At 42.9% G+C, this 16,345-nt stretch overlaps 1 protein-coding gene across 1 annotated transcript in view; it reads left to right on the forward strand.

Moving 5' to 3' along the window:
• The first annotated feature begins 1,341 nt into the window (after window positions 1-1,341).
• The window catches only part of GNAS (GNAS complex locus), a 122,140-nt gene continuing 107,136 nt past the window's right edge, over window positions 1,342-16,345 (forward strand). Inside the window, exons 1-2 of the mRNA XM_015824865.1 lie at window positions 1,342-1,490; window positions 5,113-5,185. Coding sequence (XP_015680351.1) covers window positions 1,352-1,490; window positions 5,113-5,185 — 212 coding nt within the window. The 5' untranslated portion in view covers window positions 1,342-1,351. The remainder of the gene's footprint in view (window positions 1,491-5,112; window positions 5,186-16,345) is intronic.

The raw sequence follows: 16,345 nt of genomic DNA on the forward strand, positions 1-16,345 counted from the left end.
CCCCCCACCTTGTCCTCCTTCGTGGGGAAATGCAGGAAAGAGGAAGGAAAATTAAATAGGGAGTGGGGTGGGGGGGGAGCGCGGAAGGAAAGCTCCCCATAGGAGAGTTATTTTTGTTTTGGGGGAGGAGATCCACACTGCGTTTTCCTCTCGGCTGCCTCTTTCCTCCTCCTCCTCCTCCTCCCCCCCCCCGTCCCCTTTACCCCTCGTCTCCCCGCATTTGCCGGAGAGGCGAGAGCCGATCGAGCCGCCTGGAAGCCGAATAAGTGAATAAGCAAAAGGGCGAGGAGGAGGAGGAGGAGGAGGAAGAGGGCCTTGGATTTGTACAAGCCACCATTAGGGCAGGAAGACGCGCAGCAGCAGCAGCGGCCGCCGCCGCCGCCGCACCGCAGGCTGGAGAGAGGAGGAGGAGGAGGAAGAAAAATCTACCCAGCCCAGCCCGGAACGCAGAAGGGAGACTCGCCTTTTGCCTGCCCGACGCCGCGGAAAGGTTAGCGGTGACCCTTTCGGGCGCTTCACCCACTTTGCAGGAGGCGCCTTGGAAGGGGAAGCCGCCGGGCTGAGGAGGAGACCGAGAGAAAACGGGCAATTATAGCCCAAAAAAAAAAAAAAAAAAAGGCCAGCTAAAGAAGAGGGACGTTGCTAGAGCCTCGGTGCCCGGAATTGGGAGGGTCTCCCCCCCTCCCTCCCTCCCTCCCTCCCCCGCCGGCTTTCTGGAGCTTGTTTCTGCTGCTGCTGCTGCCTCGATCCCGAAGGATTATATGTAAAGTGGAAGAAGACAATTTGGCTTTTATTCTGTTCCCTCACCGCCGGCGGAGGTGGCGTGGAAGCTGGAGATATTTAAAGAAAAACCCACCCAGATTTTGGTGGTGGCGGCTCTCTCCCTGCGGGGTTTGGGGGGGCGAAGGAGGAAAAGGGAAGCCGATTTTTAACCCGTGATCCTTCCCCCCCCTTCGGGTGGCTGCCGACCTCCCTACGTTCCCTGCCCCCCCTCCCTAATTGCCTTCTCCCCCCCCTCTTGTGTTTGTGTGTGCGCGCTTTTTTTTTAATTGGGGGGGGGAAAAATCTGCATTGCGAGCGGATTCTGGCGGCGGTGTATCGGAGAAGGAGGTGAAGGCCCGGCTTGAGCGGTAGCAAAGTCATCGCTCCCCCCCCCCCTCTTTCCCCGGCCCCCACCCCGTTGTCGGCTCCGGGCTCTCCATGTCTCTGGGTAGCGACAGCTGTGCGTGAAAGAATAATATTGAAAAGGGAGCAAAGGAGACTCGCCGCCGCCTCGCCCGCGACCCTCGATCGCTTCCTGCTTCCCCTCCTTTTCCCCTTCCCCCCTCCCCCTCCATTGCACCCCCCCAAGATGGGCTGTTTAGGGAACAGCAAGACTGAGGATCAGCGCAACGAGGAGAAGGCGCAGCGAGAGGCCAACAAGAAGATCGAGAAGCAGCTGCAGAAGGACAAACAGGTCTACAGGGCCACGCACAGGCTCCTCTTGCTGGGTAAGGCGCGCGGGCGGCCGGGGGCGGGAAGGGAGGGGAGAGGCCCCCCTCCTCCGGGCCCGGGGGGGGGGGACGGGTGGGCTGGCTGGCGGGGACTGGGCAGGAGAGGTGGGGCCCTGCTGGCTGGCTCGCCCGCCCGCCGCCTCCAATGAAGCGGGCCCCGTGCCAGGAAGAGGACGGGGCGGGCGGAGGGGTTTTGCTTTCTGCCCTTTTCCCAGGCTGGCGGCCCCGGCTTGACATCTCCGGGTGTAAGGAAGCGGCCGAGATGTCAAAAGGAGGGGGGGGGAATGGGAAGAGACTGGGGCTGTGGGGGGGGGCTGGAAAGAAGTAGGCCTTGGCCCTCCCTGCTGGTCTCCCCATCCTGCACCTTGGACTAAAAGTGGGGGGGCTTGGGGGGATGACCCTTGGGGAGCAGAAGTGTCCGGGGAGGGACTAAGAAGATCTCCAGGCGAGTTCAGGAGGGGGTCTTTCCCCCCTCCCCTTTTAAAATTACCTTTTTTGTGGGCTTAAGGTGGAAGGGGTGGCCTGGTCACTTCCTTGCCCGAAAATTCCACAGATGACACATTATTAGGATAATACAACTATTTTAATAACGCTCCTTTTTCTTCTCCCCCCCCCCCATAAGACCCCATTCTTCTCCTTTGAAAGCCCTTGGCCTTCCTTTTGGGTTTGGGACTTTTTTTTGGCCCCCCAAAGTTAGTTAATAAATAAAAATTACTTCATTCTACCTCTGCCCTTCTGCTTCCATCGCTTGTCGTTAGCTTGTGCAGAGTGATAAGGGTGGGCAAAGCCCCTCTTTTCAAGTCATCATTTGGGCCGCTCTTAACTGCCGGAGTGAACCGGTGGGTGGGATTGAAGGGAAAAGTCACTTTCATATAAATAAAATATTCGGATTGATAGTGACATGGATGGCTTTGGGGATGCAACAAATATATTCGGCACTTCCGTTAAGGTACTTGATGCCACAGGCCGTTGGTGGGAACTGAAGTAAATATAGTAGATGGAAATAGAGGATATAAGGAGAATCAGGGCTCACTCTGCTGTCTGCTGAAGATGGCACATTAAATCCTTGCAGGAAGTGTGTTGAATTTTTTTGCAGTATGTTGGTGAGGTGGAGAGAGAAAAATATAAGTATTTCTTTGGAGATATAAGGGAAAGGGGAGTAGGCTAAAGAGCTAATACTTGGTTAAATTTTAAATACAGGAATTGGGTTGCATTCTTCTCTTTGGTACTTTTGTTGAAAATGGGACTGGGAATAAGTCTTTCTGTACAAAGAGTTGTGGTTTTAGCAAATGTCGGTCTTGATATCACAGAGTGGCCTATTTGGATATATTTTCCACAGTCTTTCCTTTCTACAGTTTTATCTGAAGATCCTGAGTAAAAAATAAAGTGAATAGTACATTTTCTGACATGTATTTTATCTAAATATGATAGTGCTCTTGAGTAGAGTATTCCTTCTGAATAGACTGACTTTGGGGAGTAAGAAAAGAAAAGCGAGGTGTGAGAGTTTTACAGTGTTGATTTGGAGAAGGACTAAAGATCAATTCAAAGAATAACAATGTTTCCTATGATAAATGATTTGTTGAGATCCTGTTTAACTTAAGTTGGAATGAAATAGTTGACCTTACACATACATTTTACAGACAGCCGTTATTGCTACGATTACAATTTAAGAATACATACAGTACTGGATATTAAAATCTTTTTAAATCATTTGATTTACTTCCATATATGTACGTTTTAGGCTGAGTTTAATATGTTTTTGAAATTCTGATGATCAGAAAAGTGCTGAGGGAAAATGTGCAGACTCTTCATAGTTAGAACATGTCTTTTATGTTTGGCTGGGCCTAAATGTATAATCATACATAGTAGTTTTGTGATTGTACAAAACAGTTAACAGCAAGAAACCTTTGCTGTTGTAAATGCTATAAAACAGCACAATGCAGGGCATTTCAAGTATTCCAGCATATTAAAACATGTTAAGAATAATTAAATGGGGGAGGAAGCTTTGTCCCAATCTTATTTATAAGGCTTGATATATTTTAGGATACTTAATGTAGTGTCTCAATTGAAGAAACATTTAATGGTCGTATTAGTGACATATTTTGTGGCTTCTAGTTATATGAGAAAAATTAACACTGTTCAATTTGGTCTTCTATAGATCAATACTAGCAATGTTGGGGTTAATGTTTTCATTTAAATATGTCATTGCTTCAGTATAGGTTGGTTTTAATTTTTAGGTCTCTGGTATTATAAGACAGTACTTATATATATTTAAGTGGAAGATGTGGGAAACACCCTTGATTTTGATCAGCTCTCTTACTGCTTGGTAGGAAAGACATTATAGTTCTGTGACTGGCAAGGACTTGATGCAATTATTTGTCTGGCTACAAGAAATAGGGAATTTGATTTTCACCAGTATTTATGAGGAATGAAAGGAAAAGGCAGTGAAAATCTAATATTTTGGTCTCGCCGCGTTTAATGGGTGGATTTGAAGAAGGCTGAAAACATTAGCAATGTGCTATGGTAATCAGGGGCCAGAATGGCCGGGCAGATAAAGACAGAGAAAGAGAAGGACAAAATTGGAGCCTTCTGCAGCCAAATAGCCTTTGATATATAGCTGCTAAAATTTAGTTTTGTGTATGAGACTCAAAATGGAGGATTGTGCTGTAGTGAGTGCTAAGAGAAAGCTTGGCACCACAGATACTACAGTGCTTTTGTGAGCAATGTCCTCTTTAAGCAGTGTACCCATTCCCCCCCCTCAGGCTGGTGAGAAGCTATCTTAGAAAATGAATTGCCATGCCAAACGATACTGGGGTATCTGTGGGTCTGTGGTAATAAAGAAGGTCTTGTGCTCCTGTAGAAGAAAAGGGTACTTCTGGGTAAAAACAATGCAAACTGGAATAGTTGGTATCTTCAGCCAGATTTTGTGGCTGAAACCATCCCTTGGGCTGGTTGAGTGGGGTCAGATTTGGAGAAAGCTTGTTTCAAGAGGGGGAGAAGGAGAAAGGGTAGGGAGCAGAACCAAGGATGTAGGCTGTGCAGAAGGGTAGACAGTTTGAGGTCATGGAGAATATGTTAAGTTGATGGAGCAGATGGAAGATACAGTACAAAAGGAAACTTTTAGGCAACAGTGGAGTGAGGGGAAAGACCAGGGAAATAAGTGTCTTCAATGTTCAGTGCATTTGACTGGCTGTGGCATGGGTGGAAGGGCTCAAGGATCTCCAGACCAAATTGGCCAGTGTTTTGCTCAGTATGGACTGCAGCAATTTGGTCTTGCTACTTTCATGGGTTGGAAATGGTAATAGCATTAGATGGTCTACCTTTTTCCTCTTAAGGTATTAGAGTTCTACATTGTGCCTGTTTCAATAAAGACACTGGAAAAAATGGATAGCGAAGCATTCCAAGCTTCTACTCTCACACATGACTTTAGCTTGGCATTTATTTTTAGTTACAGTTGCAGTTTCCAGTGGCAATTACTTTTTTTTTTCCTTTCAGTTTTCAAGTTTGGATTGCATCGGCCAGGTTTGGGGACTATTGCTTGTTGAACAGGAGCAGTGGCACACATCCCCCTGGGGTTTCTTCTACTATTTCCTGAAACAGATTTGTTTTTGCTTTCTAGGTGCTGGCGAATCTGGTAAAAGCACAATTGTCAAACAAATGCGGATCTTGCACGTCAATGGATTTAATGCAGAGTAAGTATCTCTCATTCTGATTACATTACTTGAAGATGCAGGTGTCATTTCATTTTGAGAATTATTTTGTGGATTCCTCATCCCTCTCCCCTGTGTTTCATTTAATCCAGGCCATGGAGATTAGATTTCAGAAATATTTTTAAGGAAACTGTCATTAGCTAACTTCATCAAAGGTTTGCTTGTCAGGTTTTATGAAGGCAAGGTTTTGGCAGCCATTTCTTCCTCGTTGTGGCTGACATGGCAGCTTTCGCTGTCGCTCATTATTTTGTGCTGTTCTCAGTGCTTTCTTGCAAAGAAGAGTAAACATGAAGTAAACGCCACATACTTGATTATACAACATTTAAGATTTACCGTACTTCAGGAATTTTTTCTTGTAGTGGTGTGCTGTTTTAGATTGTTGACCTATACCAGGGGTAGGCAACCTTGGCTCTTTTATGACTCGTGGACTTCAACTCCCAGAATTCCTGAGCCAGCATGGCTCAGCTGGGAAACCTCTCCCTTTTCCCTCAGCATGGCTGGCTCAGGAATTCTGGGAGTTGAAGTCCACGAGTCATAAAAGAGCCAAGGTTGCCTATCCCTGACCTATACAAACTGTAGTTGCAATTTGTTTTTCATAGATGGATAAAACACTTCCATATTGTTTAAGTCTTTTGGTCTGATGGGGCACATGTTATGATGTGTGTAGATAATTCAGAATTTAATTGACAGGTTTAAAAAAAACATTTAAATGTTACATTGCAACCAAGCCATTAAAGTTAGATACTTTAAAACCTCTCATTGGGCATTTATGCAGAAGTGGGACTAGAAACAAACTGTGTGTGTGAGGATCTATGCAAATTAATGGTCTTTTAATTAGTATTCTGGGTTGGAATACATGCTTTATAGAAAAATCTAAGTAATTTCCTCAGAAAGTGTCAATTCAAAGACCTCTTTTTTCCCCCTTCAGAATTATGCCTTAAGCATTTCTTTTCCATATGCTGTACCCAAAACCCTTTGTTGGTAACATGCACCAGAATCCAGCTATCTGCTCCAGTCATTTTGAACACCCAAAGTCCTTTTCTGGTGTTGTTTTTTTATGGCGCTAAATGCAGAGAACTTTAAAACTGAAAATAGTGAAGAGGAAGGAGACATACAAAAACAGTTTGTTACAATGGCATGTAGGAGCCAATTTGAGGTGGTGGTAAAGGCCTCATGCTGGAAACCTGGAAATCGTGAGTTCTAGTTCAGACTTAGGCAGGTAGCCCTCTCGGTTACTTTGGGCCATTCGTTCTCTCTCAGCTCTAGGAAGGAGGCAATGGCAAACCAATTCCAAAAATGTTGCCAAGGAAATTGCAGGGGCTTATCCAGGCAGTCGCCAGGAGTCAACGCTGATTCAAAGGCACTCAGAGAAAAAAAAAAGTAGAAGAAGCAGCTCCACCATTGGGGATCTGATGTCAGAAATCCCACAAATACAGCAGCTAAATATAACGAGGCATTTAGATCCCAGTTTTTGTACTCCTCATTAAGTTCACATCTGTTACATCATAGGAAGTTCGCTGGTTACCAGGCCAGAAGGACTATGTTTTGATTCTGTCTGTCTCAGCAAGATACTTCCAGGAGATGCAGACTTTATTGAAATTTTCTCCTCACCTTCCTCTCAAGTGTGTTCAGTAATATGTTGCTTCTGACCGTTGCAGTTCTGTTTACATAGCCAGGCTAATTATTGCAAAGGACTTAACTTTGAATTTATTCAATTTTTCCTGAAAACATTACAAGCTAGTGTGTTGTGTGAAGATATACTAATTGTTGCTGAACAGATTTAGTGCAATTTTGAGTTATGAAGAAGTATTTTTTCCCCCCAATGGATATTTTATAAAATCTTTTGGATTCTCCAAACCAACAAGTCATAATGATTCTGTTTCATTTTTCCCCTTGGGAGAAATTGCTGGACTACCATGATCAGGTTTTTACATCTTGCCCTATGCTGTGTCTTTCAAAGAAGGAAGTGACCTGTATCATACTTTAGTGACCTAAGTGCACCTTATCATGCTTAATCTTTGCTAGTTTGGAAACGCTTGTTTTTGTTGCTCCTAACAAGCTATGGATGGCTTGGCTCTTCTCAGCCCTTTGAAAAGGGAGACCCTCAATTGTCTGTCTCTCTCGCTTGCTATCTTTTATCTTTATTGATGTTATTGTAATTTCTTTGATTGTATACAGATTTCATAAATTATTATTTTATATACACAACAATGTGGAATCACAGTTGTGAGGTCTTTAACTAGCGTTGGCCTTCATAGGCATTAAGTTCTTCCCAAGAACCTAGGACAGGGGTAGGCAACCTTGGCTCTTTTATGACTCATGGACTTCAACTCCCAGAATTCCTGAGTCAGGAATTCTGGGAATTGAAGTCCACGAGTCATAAAAGAGCCAAGGTTGCCTACCCCTGTCCTAGGATGTTACTGTATAGTATATTGGCATAGCATTTATTTATTAAATTTGTTTGCTGCCTATCTTGTATATGTGTGGATCAAACAGGTGGCCTTCTGTAATTGACAGATGGAAATTTTGTCCATGTGTAGACTTTCTAAGCACCATTCAAGATATTTTTGTTATGGTACTCAGTGAATCACCACGACTGGTTTATGCCATAATCTTTCAACTTTTCAGACCTTGATATTTTGTATTCTTCTCCAATTCTTTGTCTTTTATTCTACTATTCCCTGGTTCTTGCCACATCGCTTAGCCACACTTTACTTTTTTTTATTTTTCACAATTTTATTTTAACTTTTTATTATCCACATTATTATTATGGTTTGTCACACAGCCAGATGTATAAAATTTGGATAATTAAATTTGACATTATAATTGATAAGTCATCTGTGTAAAGGCTACATAAGTGATCCATCCGTACGATGTTTCAGATAAGGCAGTAGCTGTAGTTTGGCTGATAGTCCATCATAGTGTTACACCTTTCCAAAAAGATGACTTTGAAATATAGCTTTCCCTTTAGAAAAAAGATACGTATCTAGTATGTGGTTTTGGTTTTTTATGTGCCATGGTGGCACAATGGTTAGAATGCAGTATTGCAGGCTAATTCTGCTGCCAGGAGTTCGATTCTGACTCACTCAAGGTTGACTCCACCTTCCATCCTTCTGAGGTCAGTAAAATGAGCTAGATTATGCTGACTCTGTTAATCGCTTAAAGAGGGCTGTAAAGCACTACGAAGTGGTNAAATTGATGCCCTCTTGCTTCATCCCCTTTTCAAATCCTGAGCTTATAAACTACTCCATGGATCTGTTGAAGTGAGTTACAGCTGACAAAAGCTTCTCCTTTAAAAAACTTGTCAATTAAGAGAAGTGCTACCAGATTCCTGATTAAGACTACCATTTCTGTCTATGACATTTTGTTTATGGTCATGGGTATATTTATCATTAAAGAATTTTATTTCTTTTCAATTATTGTGTTTTTAAAAATAAACTTTTTTTATGGATTTTGATTTTTGAATTCTCAGCCAAAATTACGTCTAAAATGCATTTTAACTGCTCGTTTATGTTCCAAAAAGATATCTGCTTTGTTCCAGCGTATTTAAAAGTTACGCATTTTATGATTATTTTTCCTTGTTTTACAAATAATTAGATATTAAGCAAGTTTGATATCTGCTACTAGACTTTCTGGCTAGATAATGTACATGCACAAATTTTCTTATGGATTCCTTGCTAAATTCCTCATTTCGTAGCATTTTGAACTTTTTTCAATTAATTAGTGTTCTAACTTCCCATTTTTCCCCCACAACAACCCTATAAGGTAGATTGCAGTTAAGGGAGGGGTAGACTTGCCCAAAATCACCCAGGAAAAGCTTCTGGGCCTGAGGCAGAATTTGAACCTGGGTCTTTCTGGTGCTAGTTCACCATTCTGCCAAACCAGGTCTCCAGGGCAAGGCACTTTAAAGGGCTAGACCTCACAATAACATGTACAGTACTACATAAATCTAAGTACTAGTGTGATTTTAGCATTCAGAGTTTAAGAACTGTGAATGTTTGTTTGTTTGTTTGTTACAGTGTGTGCTGGCTATGATTTCACCAACTCCAAGCCTGTTGATAGATTCCCATTTTAGTCACAAAATGATCATCGTTCAAATGGATATCTATGTAGGCCAGTGGTTCTCAACCTTTTTAATGCCGCGACCCCAACCGGTCGTAAGTCAAGGACTAAACCGGTCATAAGTCGAGGACTTTCTGTGCCCGGGAGCGCCGCGCATGCGTGGTTCCGCCCCCTGTACCAGCCGAGGCGTAGCTGGCAAGCGGCAGAGACGGAGCAGGCCGACCACCAGCTGGCCCAGCTCAAGGGAGGTAAGGCACCTGCCGGAAAAGGGGAAAAAAATGGCGGACAGCCTTGCTTGGCGACCCCCGTGAAATGGTCGATCGACCCCAAATGGGGTTGCGACCCATAGGTTGAGAACCGCTGATGTAGGCCTACCTAGTACAGTGTATACAATGCAAGGAACCCAGAAAAATGTGTTTGGCGTTTTTATCTCTTTCAGTTTCACTGGTCATGCTAAAATTCAGTATTGGCTGAAAGTAAGAAATTGACTTCTAGTTTACACCAATTAATTTTTTATGGACGTTATTACAATAGAAATTGTCCAGATGCGAATTTGTTCTTTTTTTGCTTTAGTACAGGCCTTTTCAGCTGTGGCTTTCATAAAAATATTATAGATTCTACCTTTTGTAGTTATTACGAAGATCCTATAGACAGTTTGATTTCATCAAGAGTTGTTTTAATTTTATTTCTGGCCTAATTTAGTTTATGTAATAGTGTTTTTATTCTTGCTTGTCCACACCATGATGATACTGGACTTGGTATTTGTATTCTAAGATGTTTTGTGAAGACTGGCAATATAAGGTAGAAATAAATAAAATAACGCTTAATAGAAATTAGTATAGCGGCATTTTATATTTTATAAAAAGTAGAAATAAAATCTTGCATGTTTAATGCTTTATGAAGCATCTGGAAACACTGTTAATATAGTATGGTTTTGAAGTAAATGGTAAACGTGGTTAAAAAAAACCCAAATTCTCTTCCTATGCTGGTTGTCTAAGGCTTCCCATACTTCCAAAATTCTGGGGCAGATTCTTGTCAGGAGCTCCAGGGAAGTGAATAAAAATGATTTCTTTTGCTGTTGTAAAAGATGGATTCTGTGAGATGCAATCCAAACAGCTGGACAAATGGGAAGGGAATGAAAGGCAAAATGTACATAAAAATGAACACTAAATTACATGAAGTACCGCCATTATATTTGGCTTATTTTTAAAAGAAATTCATTAAAACTGAATCCAGAATCTGCGCTTATTAAGATAGGACTCTTTCTTTCAATGGTGAGCAGCAGAGAACATGAAATATATTTTTTTCAGGAGGCAAGTGAGATGTATCAACTTTTCAGGCTGTATTACCTGTGTCTGCGGGGGCTGGAGAATATTCCTGAATCGATCTGGACCTTGCACATTTATTAATTTATTTTATCATACATTTTAAATGACCCTGGGCAGTTTATAATGGAAAAAGTAAGAAAAAATTAAAAAAATCACGAGCAGCTAATAAACAGAAAAACTGTCCAACAACAGCCCAATCATCACCCTATCAAAAGCCTGGGAATTCAGAGCCACATCTGGAATTGCTTCCTGAACAAAATCAGGGTGAGAACCATTCAGATCTCAGGAGTGGAATATCCTTCCAAAGGACATGCTATTATAGAGAAGGTAGGTTTCCAGGCTCTCATTATATCAGGGGTCCCCAACCCCCGGGTCGCGGCCCACTACTGGGCCTTTGAAACTGGGCTGCAGAAGTGGCAGGCTTCCATATGTGTGCATCCCCTCTTGCGCAAGCAGCAGGCAAGTGTGTGTGCGCTTACTCCATTTGTGTGAATAGAGAATCATCCCTTACACCAGACATGTCAAACACAAGGCCCGGAGGCCGGATGCAGCCCGCAAAGTGGTTTCACGTGGCCCGCGAAGCCATCCTGGAAACAGTGAGGGAACGGCCCCCGCTGCCTTGGCCAGCTGGCCGGGAGCCAATGTATAATTTTGTGGTGGCCATCTATGCTGAAATGCATTCAGTCTGAGCTCCATAAGCCCCCCCCCCCCCGCATGGCCTGAGAGGAACAGTGAGGGTCCTCCAGTAGACCATGCCTTGGCACTTGCCCTGGTCCCACCCCCTTCTGCCAGAGACCCTCAGATCTATCCCACTCCTGCCCAGGCCCCCACAGGCACCCTTGACGCAAACGATGTAGAGCTGGCCATGCCCACCCAGCAGGCCACACCCACTCCATCCACGCCCACCCAGTAGGCCGCACCCACCCTGGCCACACCCACCCGGCCCCCTGAGGCCAACCGCAATGCTGATGCGGCCGTCAATGAAATTGAGTTTGACACCCCTGCCTTACACACACACACACACCGCTGGTCTGCAAAGCTGGAAAGGTTGGAGAACTCTGCACTATATGACATTGCTTAATTGATGGGACATGAAGCACACACTTTATGTGGTTGCTCAGAAAACCAGATCCCCGTATGCATCATTTCTTTTTTATCCCCTCCCATTATTTATCAAATTTATATGACCCACCCATCTCATGGAAAGTGACTCTGGGCTGCATACAAAAGTCCAATAAAATAATAAAGTAAATAAAACCATCATTACCTAAAACCATTATATAATAATGATTGAAAGAGGATTTAAAAGTAAAAAAGCAGAACTAAAACAGGAGAAGAGAATAACAGACGGAGGGGTGTTGATAATAACAGTGATACCTCATGAGCTTTCCTGTGATACCAATCAAACCTAATGGAGTTTGGGGTAGAAATACTTGACAATTCATCCGTTGACATTCCCTGTGTATTCTTAATTGGTTGGATAGCAGATTTGATCCCAAAGTTGTATAAGCTGCATTTCTCTGTATATTGTAGGAGAATACTTTTAATTTTATTTCCCCATATTTGGATATGCCCAGACAAATATTTAAAACTTGATTTATCCACATTCTAGTAATCATTTTTTTTAAAATGAAGAGTTTCACTCAACAAACATAAACACAATTGAGAAGATGGTTGTGTTCCAAGCAGAAAAAGCATATTTATTGTTTCTCTACATGATATGAAACTCAGTTTCCAGGCCTCTCTGTACACACCGATTTGGCTGTTGAGGGAAGAACATGGGAAGATGGTAAAGGTAAAAGTTTCCCTGTCCAGTTGTGTCCGACTCTAGGGCATGGTGCTCATCTCTTGGCAAAGGCAGCCAAGATTGTCCAAAATCATTTTCTGTAGTCACGTGGCCAGCATGGCCATATGCCAAAGGCGCACGGAACACTATATTTTCACTGAAGTACCTGTTAATCCAGGGCTTTTCAACCTTTTCACCCATTGTACCACTTTTAGGATATGGCAATATCCGAGTACCACCAGTCGCCTAGCAAGGTGTCAAAAACTTGATGACCCCCAAAAGAAAAAAAGTGATGAAGTACAGGTAGTCCTTGACTTACAACAGTTCACTTAGTGCCTGTTCAAAGTTACAATGGCACTGAAAAAAGTGCCCCCCAAGCCACAGCCAAGCAAGACAACTGCCTGTGGCGCTCTTCCTCCTGTCCGAGGTTTTCATTGTTGTGAGGCATTTCTGTTGAGGATTGGCAGAAGGGATGGGGTGGGGGGGTGTTTGGTTTTTATTCCCCCCATCTGCTGGGTGGTTGCAGCAGGTTTTGGTCACTTCACATGACCCTGGGACACTGTGACCGTCATAAATATGAATTGATTGCCAAGCATCTGAATGTAAATCACAAGACCCTGGAGATGCTGCAACATTCCAGCTGATCGGCGCTTCTTCTGAGCTCAGCAGAAGGGCCAGGATCAGCGCTGAGCTCCAGCTGGAGCCTGGCGCTGATCCTGACACTTCCACTCAGCCCTGACAGCCCCAAAGAAGCGCTGATCCTGGCGCTTCCGCTGAGCCCTGACAGTCCTGCAGCTTCAGCCATCTCTTGCTCAGGCTTGTGCGGTGCTGACACCGGTTCAGCTCATTCTCCTCCCCCACTACCACTTTTCTAGGATGGTTGTGTACCACCTGCCAGGTGCCAATGTACCACAGGTGGTACCCGTACCACTGGTTGAAAAGCCCTGTGTTAATCTACTCGCATTTATATGCTTTCAAAATAGAAGACCTCAAATTGGTTCCAATAAGAAGCTTTGGCCTAGCCACTTTCTGTGGTTAAATCACTCTAGGAGACTCTAAATCAGGGGTCTTCAAACTTGGCCCTTTTATGACTTGTGGATTTCAACTCCCAGAATTCCTTAGCCAGTGTGCCTGGCTGAGGAATTCTGGGAGTTGAAGTCCACAAGTCATAAAAGGGCCAAGTTTGAAGACCCCTGCTCTAAATGATCTCCTGAGGTCAAGTTCCATCCTGAACCACTGACCTCAGCTCATGTTTGATGGAGCGTGTGGCTGTTGTACTCCAAAACATTTAAAAGGAAGCAGGTTGCCACTTCAGCTGTCTGGCTTTAAATCTTCCATCAGGAGGTAGGTTAAAGAATTCTTCTAGCAATTTAGGAAATGTTTCTGCTTGGATAGGGTTAAATCTTTGGGAATGGCTTCTCTATGCTTGTGTATTCTTCTCAATTCATATGCTATTCTTATGTATTTGCTCTTCATATTTGGTCATTAAGGTAATATAAGATAGCATGGTTTCTTAGCTTCGCAGGATGAAACCAGGGATCTTATTTAATTTATTAAAGCCACCAAATTTATTGGGAATGATAACAATCTAATTATGTCTAGAATTTCATCTTAATTTGCTTCAAATCAAGCAGTAGTAGAAAACCTGGGACTTCAGTAAAGATAACAACAGTAAAATAAACAATAAAGGCATCTGTTCCTGTGCCAGATATTTGAAGGCCTAAATTAATAGCATTTATAACTCATTTAGTAGGTACTTTCATTTTTCAGTCTTCCACCAAATTGCTGTTCCAATATGGTTTGTGCTACACTTGTACAAGTAGTACCTAAAAACCCATTTCTATAATAATTCCAAGGGCATCCTATATTTGTAGCAGTTATGATCATTATTTAACTAGATTTATAATTTAATTAGTTTTTTAACCCCACTTTTCCTGCAGGAGCTCAGGGCAGTGTATACCCCCATCCGTCCGAGAGGTCCCTGCCTTTTCTGTATTTTCATACATATGTGTTATATATTACATCAGGATAGAAGAAATGATCTGTTTTAACCTTACAAATATGGCCCTTGTCTCTGGTTTGGCTATTTATGGAAATTCTCTTTGCAGTCTAGTCCTCAAAGCAACAAGAAGATAGAAAAGAATGTTTATAAAAACGGGTAAATGCTTCTGATCTTATTTGAGGAAACCAACATTTGGACTATTACTCGAGAAAAGAGCATGGACTGTTTAAGGATTCGGGTGTATCTTGAGTTTTGTCACCTTTTCCACTCCCCTAAGACCGTAGATTTCATTTATGTATTCTGAAACATCCGTTGTCAGTTTGAACTTGGGAGAGTTGAACAATTCCTCTCTTTTTCAGTTTACTTGTCCTATAGTTTGCATGAGATGAATTGAGCAGCAAAATGGATAGATTTGAAGGTTACATTTTAATCGCTTGCAGCTGCTTTTTTAAAAGAAAACTTGGCATTTCGCACTCAACTACAACTTATGTTGGCAGAGTGAATGGAGAGATATTTGCTAAGTTTAGCATCTTGCATGATCAGTGGGCTGGCCAGTAGATTCCTCCCCTCCCATACACCCCCCCCAAAAAAGGTGTAAATACATGTAAACATAGGCCTAACCCAGGGGTAGGCAACCCAAAACACTCAAAGAGCCACTTGGACCCGTTTCCCACCGAAAACAAAACACTGGGAGCCGCAAAACCCTTTTGATATCTAAAATGAAGATAACGCATATATCCTTTTTTACCTTTATTATATGTGTGTGTGTTTGTGTGTGTGTGTGTGTGTGTGTATGCACACACACATATATATACACACACATAATAAAGGTAAAAAAGGATATATGTAGTGTTATCTTCTTTTTAGATGTCAAAAGGGTCTCTCTCTGTCTCTCTTTCCCTCCCTCCCTCTCTCTCTCTCTCTCTCCCTCTTTATCTTTTTCTTTCTTTCTTTCTTTCTCTTTCTTTCTTTCTTTCTTTCTTTCTTTCTCTCTCTCTCTCTCTCTCTCTCTCTCTCTCTCTCTTTCTCTTTCTCTTTCTTTCTTTCTCTCTTTCTTTTCCTTCTCTCTCTCTCTCTCTCTCTCTCTCTCTCTCTCTCTCTCTCTCTCTCTCTCTCTCTCCCTCTCTCTCTCTTTCTCTCCCCCCTCTCTCTCCCTCTCTCCGATCTTCTGCTCACCTGGCAAGCTGGCTTCAAGCTGTTCTCCAACAAGCTCAGGAGTAGGCAGCCTCTGCTCTTTTATGACTCATGGACTTCAACTCCCAGAATTCCTGAGTCAGGATAGCTGGGCTAGCTAGCTCTCTCCTGCTTCCTGCAGAGACGCAGCAAAGGGATGAACCCCGCCCAAATAAGCTTTTCAGCTCAATGGCAGAGGAGGCTGGGAGCCATAGGGGAAGGCTCAAAGAGCTGCATGCGGCTCCGGAGCCGCAGGTTGCCAACCTGTGGCCTAACCGGTCAGTTTCTTTGCTTTCCCAGTTCTCATATGACCCAACCATTATTTGTTTGTAAACTTGTTAGATGACAATTCTTCAAGAAACTACAGGCAAGATGCTGGCATCCAGGGAGTATATTTGCTGAAGCAACGTAGAAATAAATTTATTACCACATTTGTACGTTTTCTTTTGCCATCTTCAGACATTCAGTATCATTGAATGCAGAATTTATCAGTCCTAACTGTCCTTATTAGCATGGAAGGAAAAATTCATAGATACTTGAATTACGTAGATAATAGGGACAGGTAGTAGGACTTGAGAAATACAGAATAAATACTTTTATTTTAAAAATTCCATGCTTAATCAGTACAGAACTTGCAGATGAGGAAAAACGTACCTGACATTTTACCTTGGTAACATTTGAAGGGTAAATGGGTTGCATGCAACCAAACCAATTGGTTATTTATGTGATGATTTTTAAATAATATAATTCAACTCATAACATGAGAATAAATCTGAAGGCAGAACACAGAC

The sequence above is a fragment of the Protobothrops mucrosquamatus genome, unplaced genomic scaffold (assembly GCF_001527695.2).
Source record: "Protobothrops mucrosquamatus isolate PMUCROS unplaced genomic scaffold, P.Mucros_1.0 scaffold2394, whole genome shotgun sequence".
In the NCBI taxonomy this organism is placed as follows: Eukaryota; Metazoa; Chordata; class Lepidosauria; order Squamata; family Viperidae; genus Protobothrops; species Protobothrops mucrosquamatus.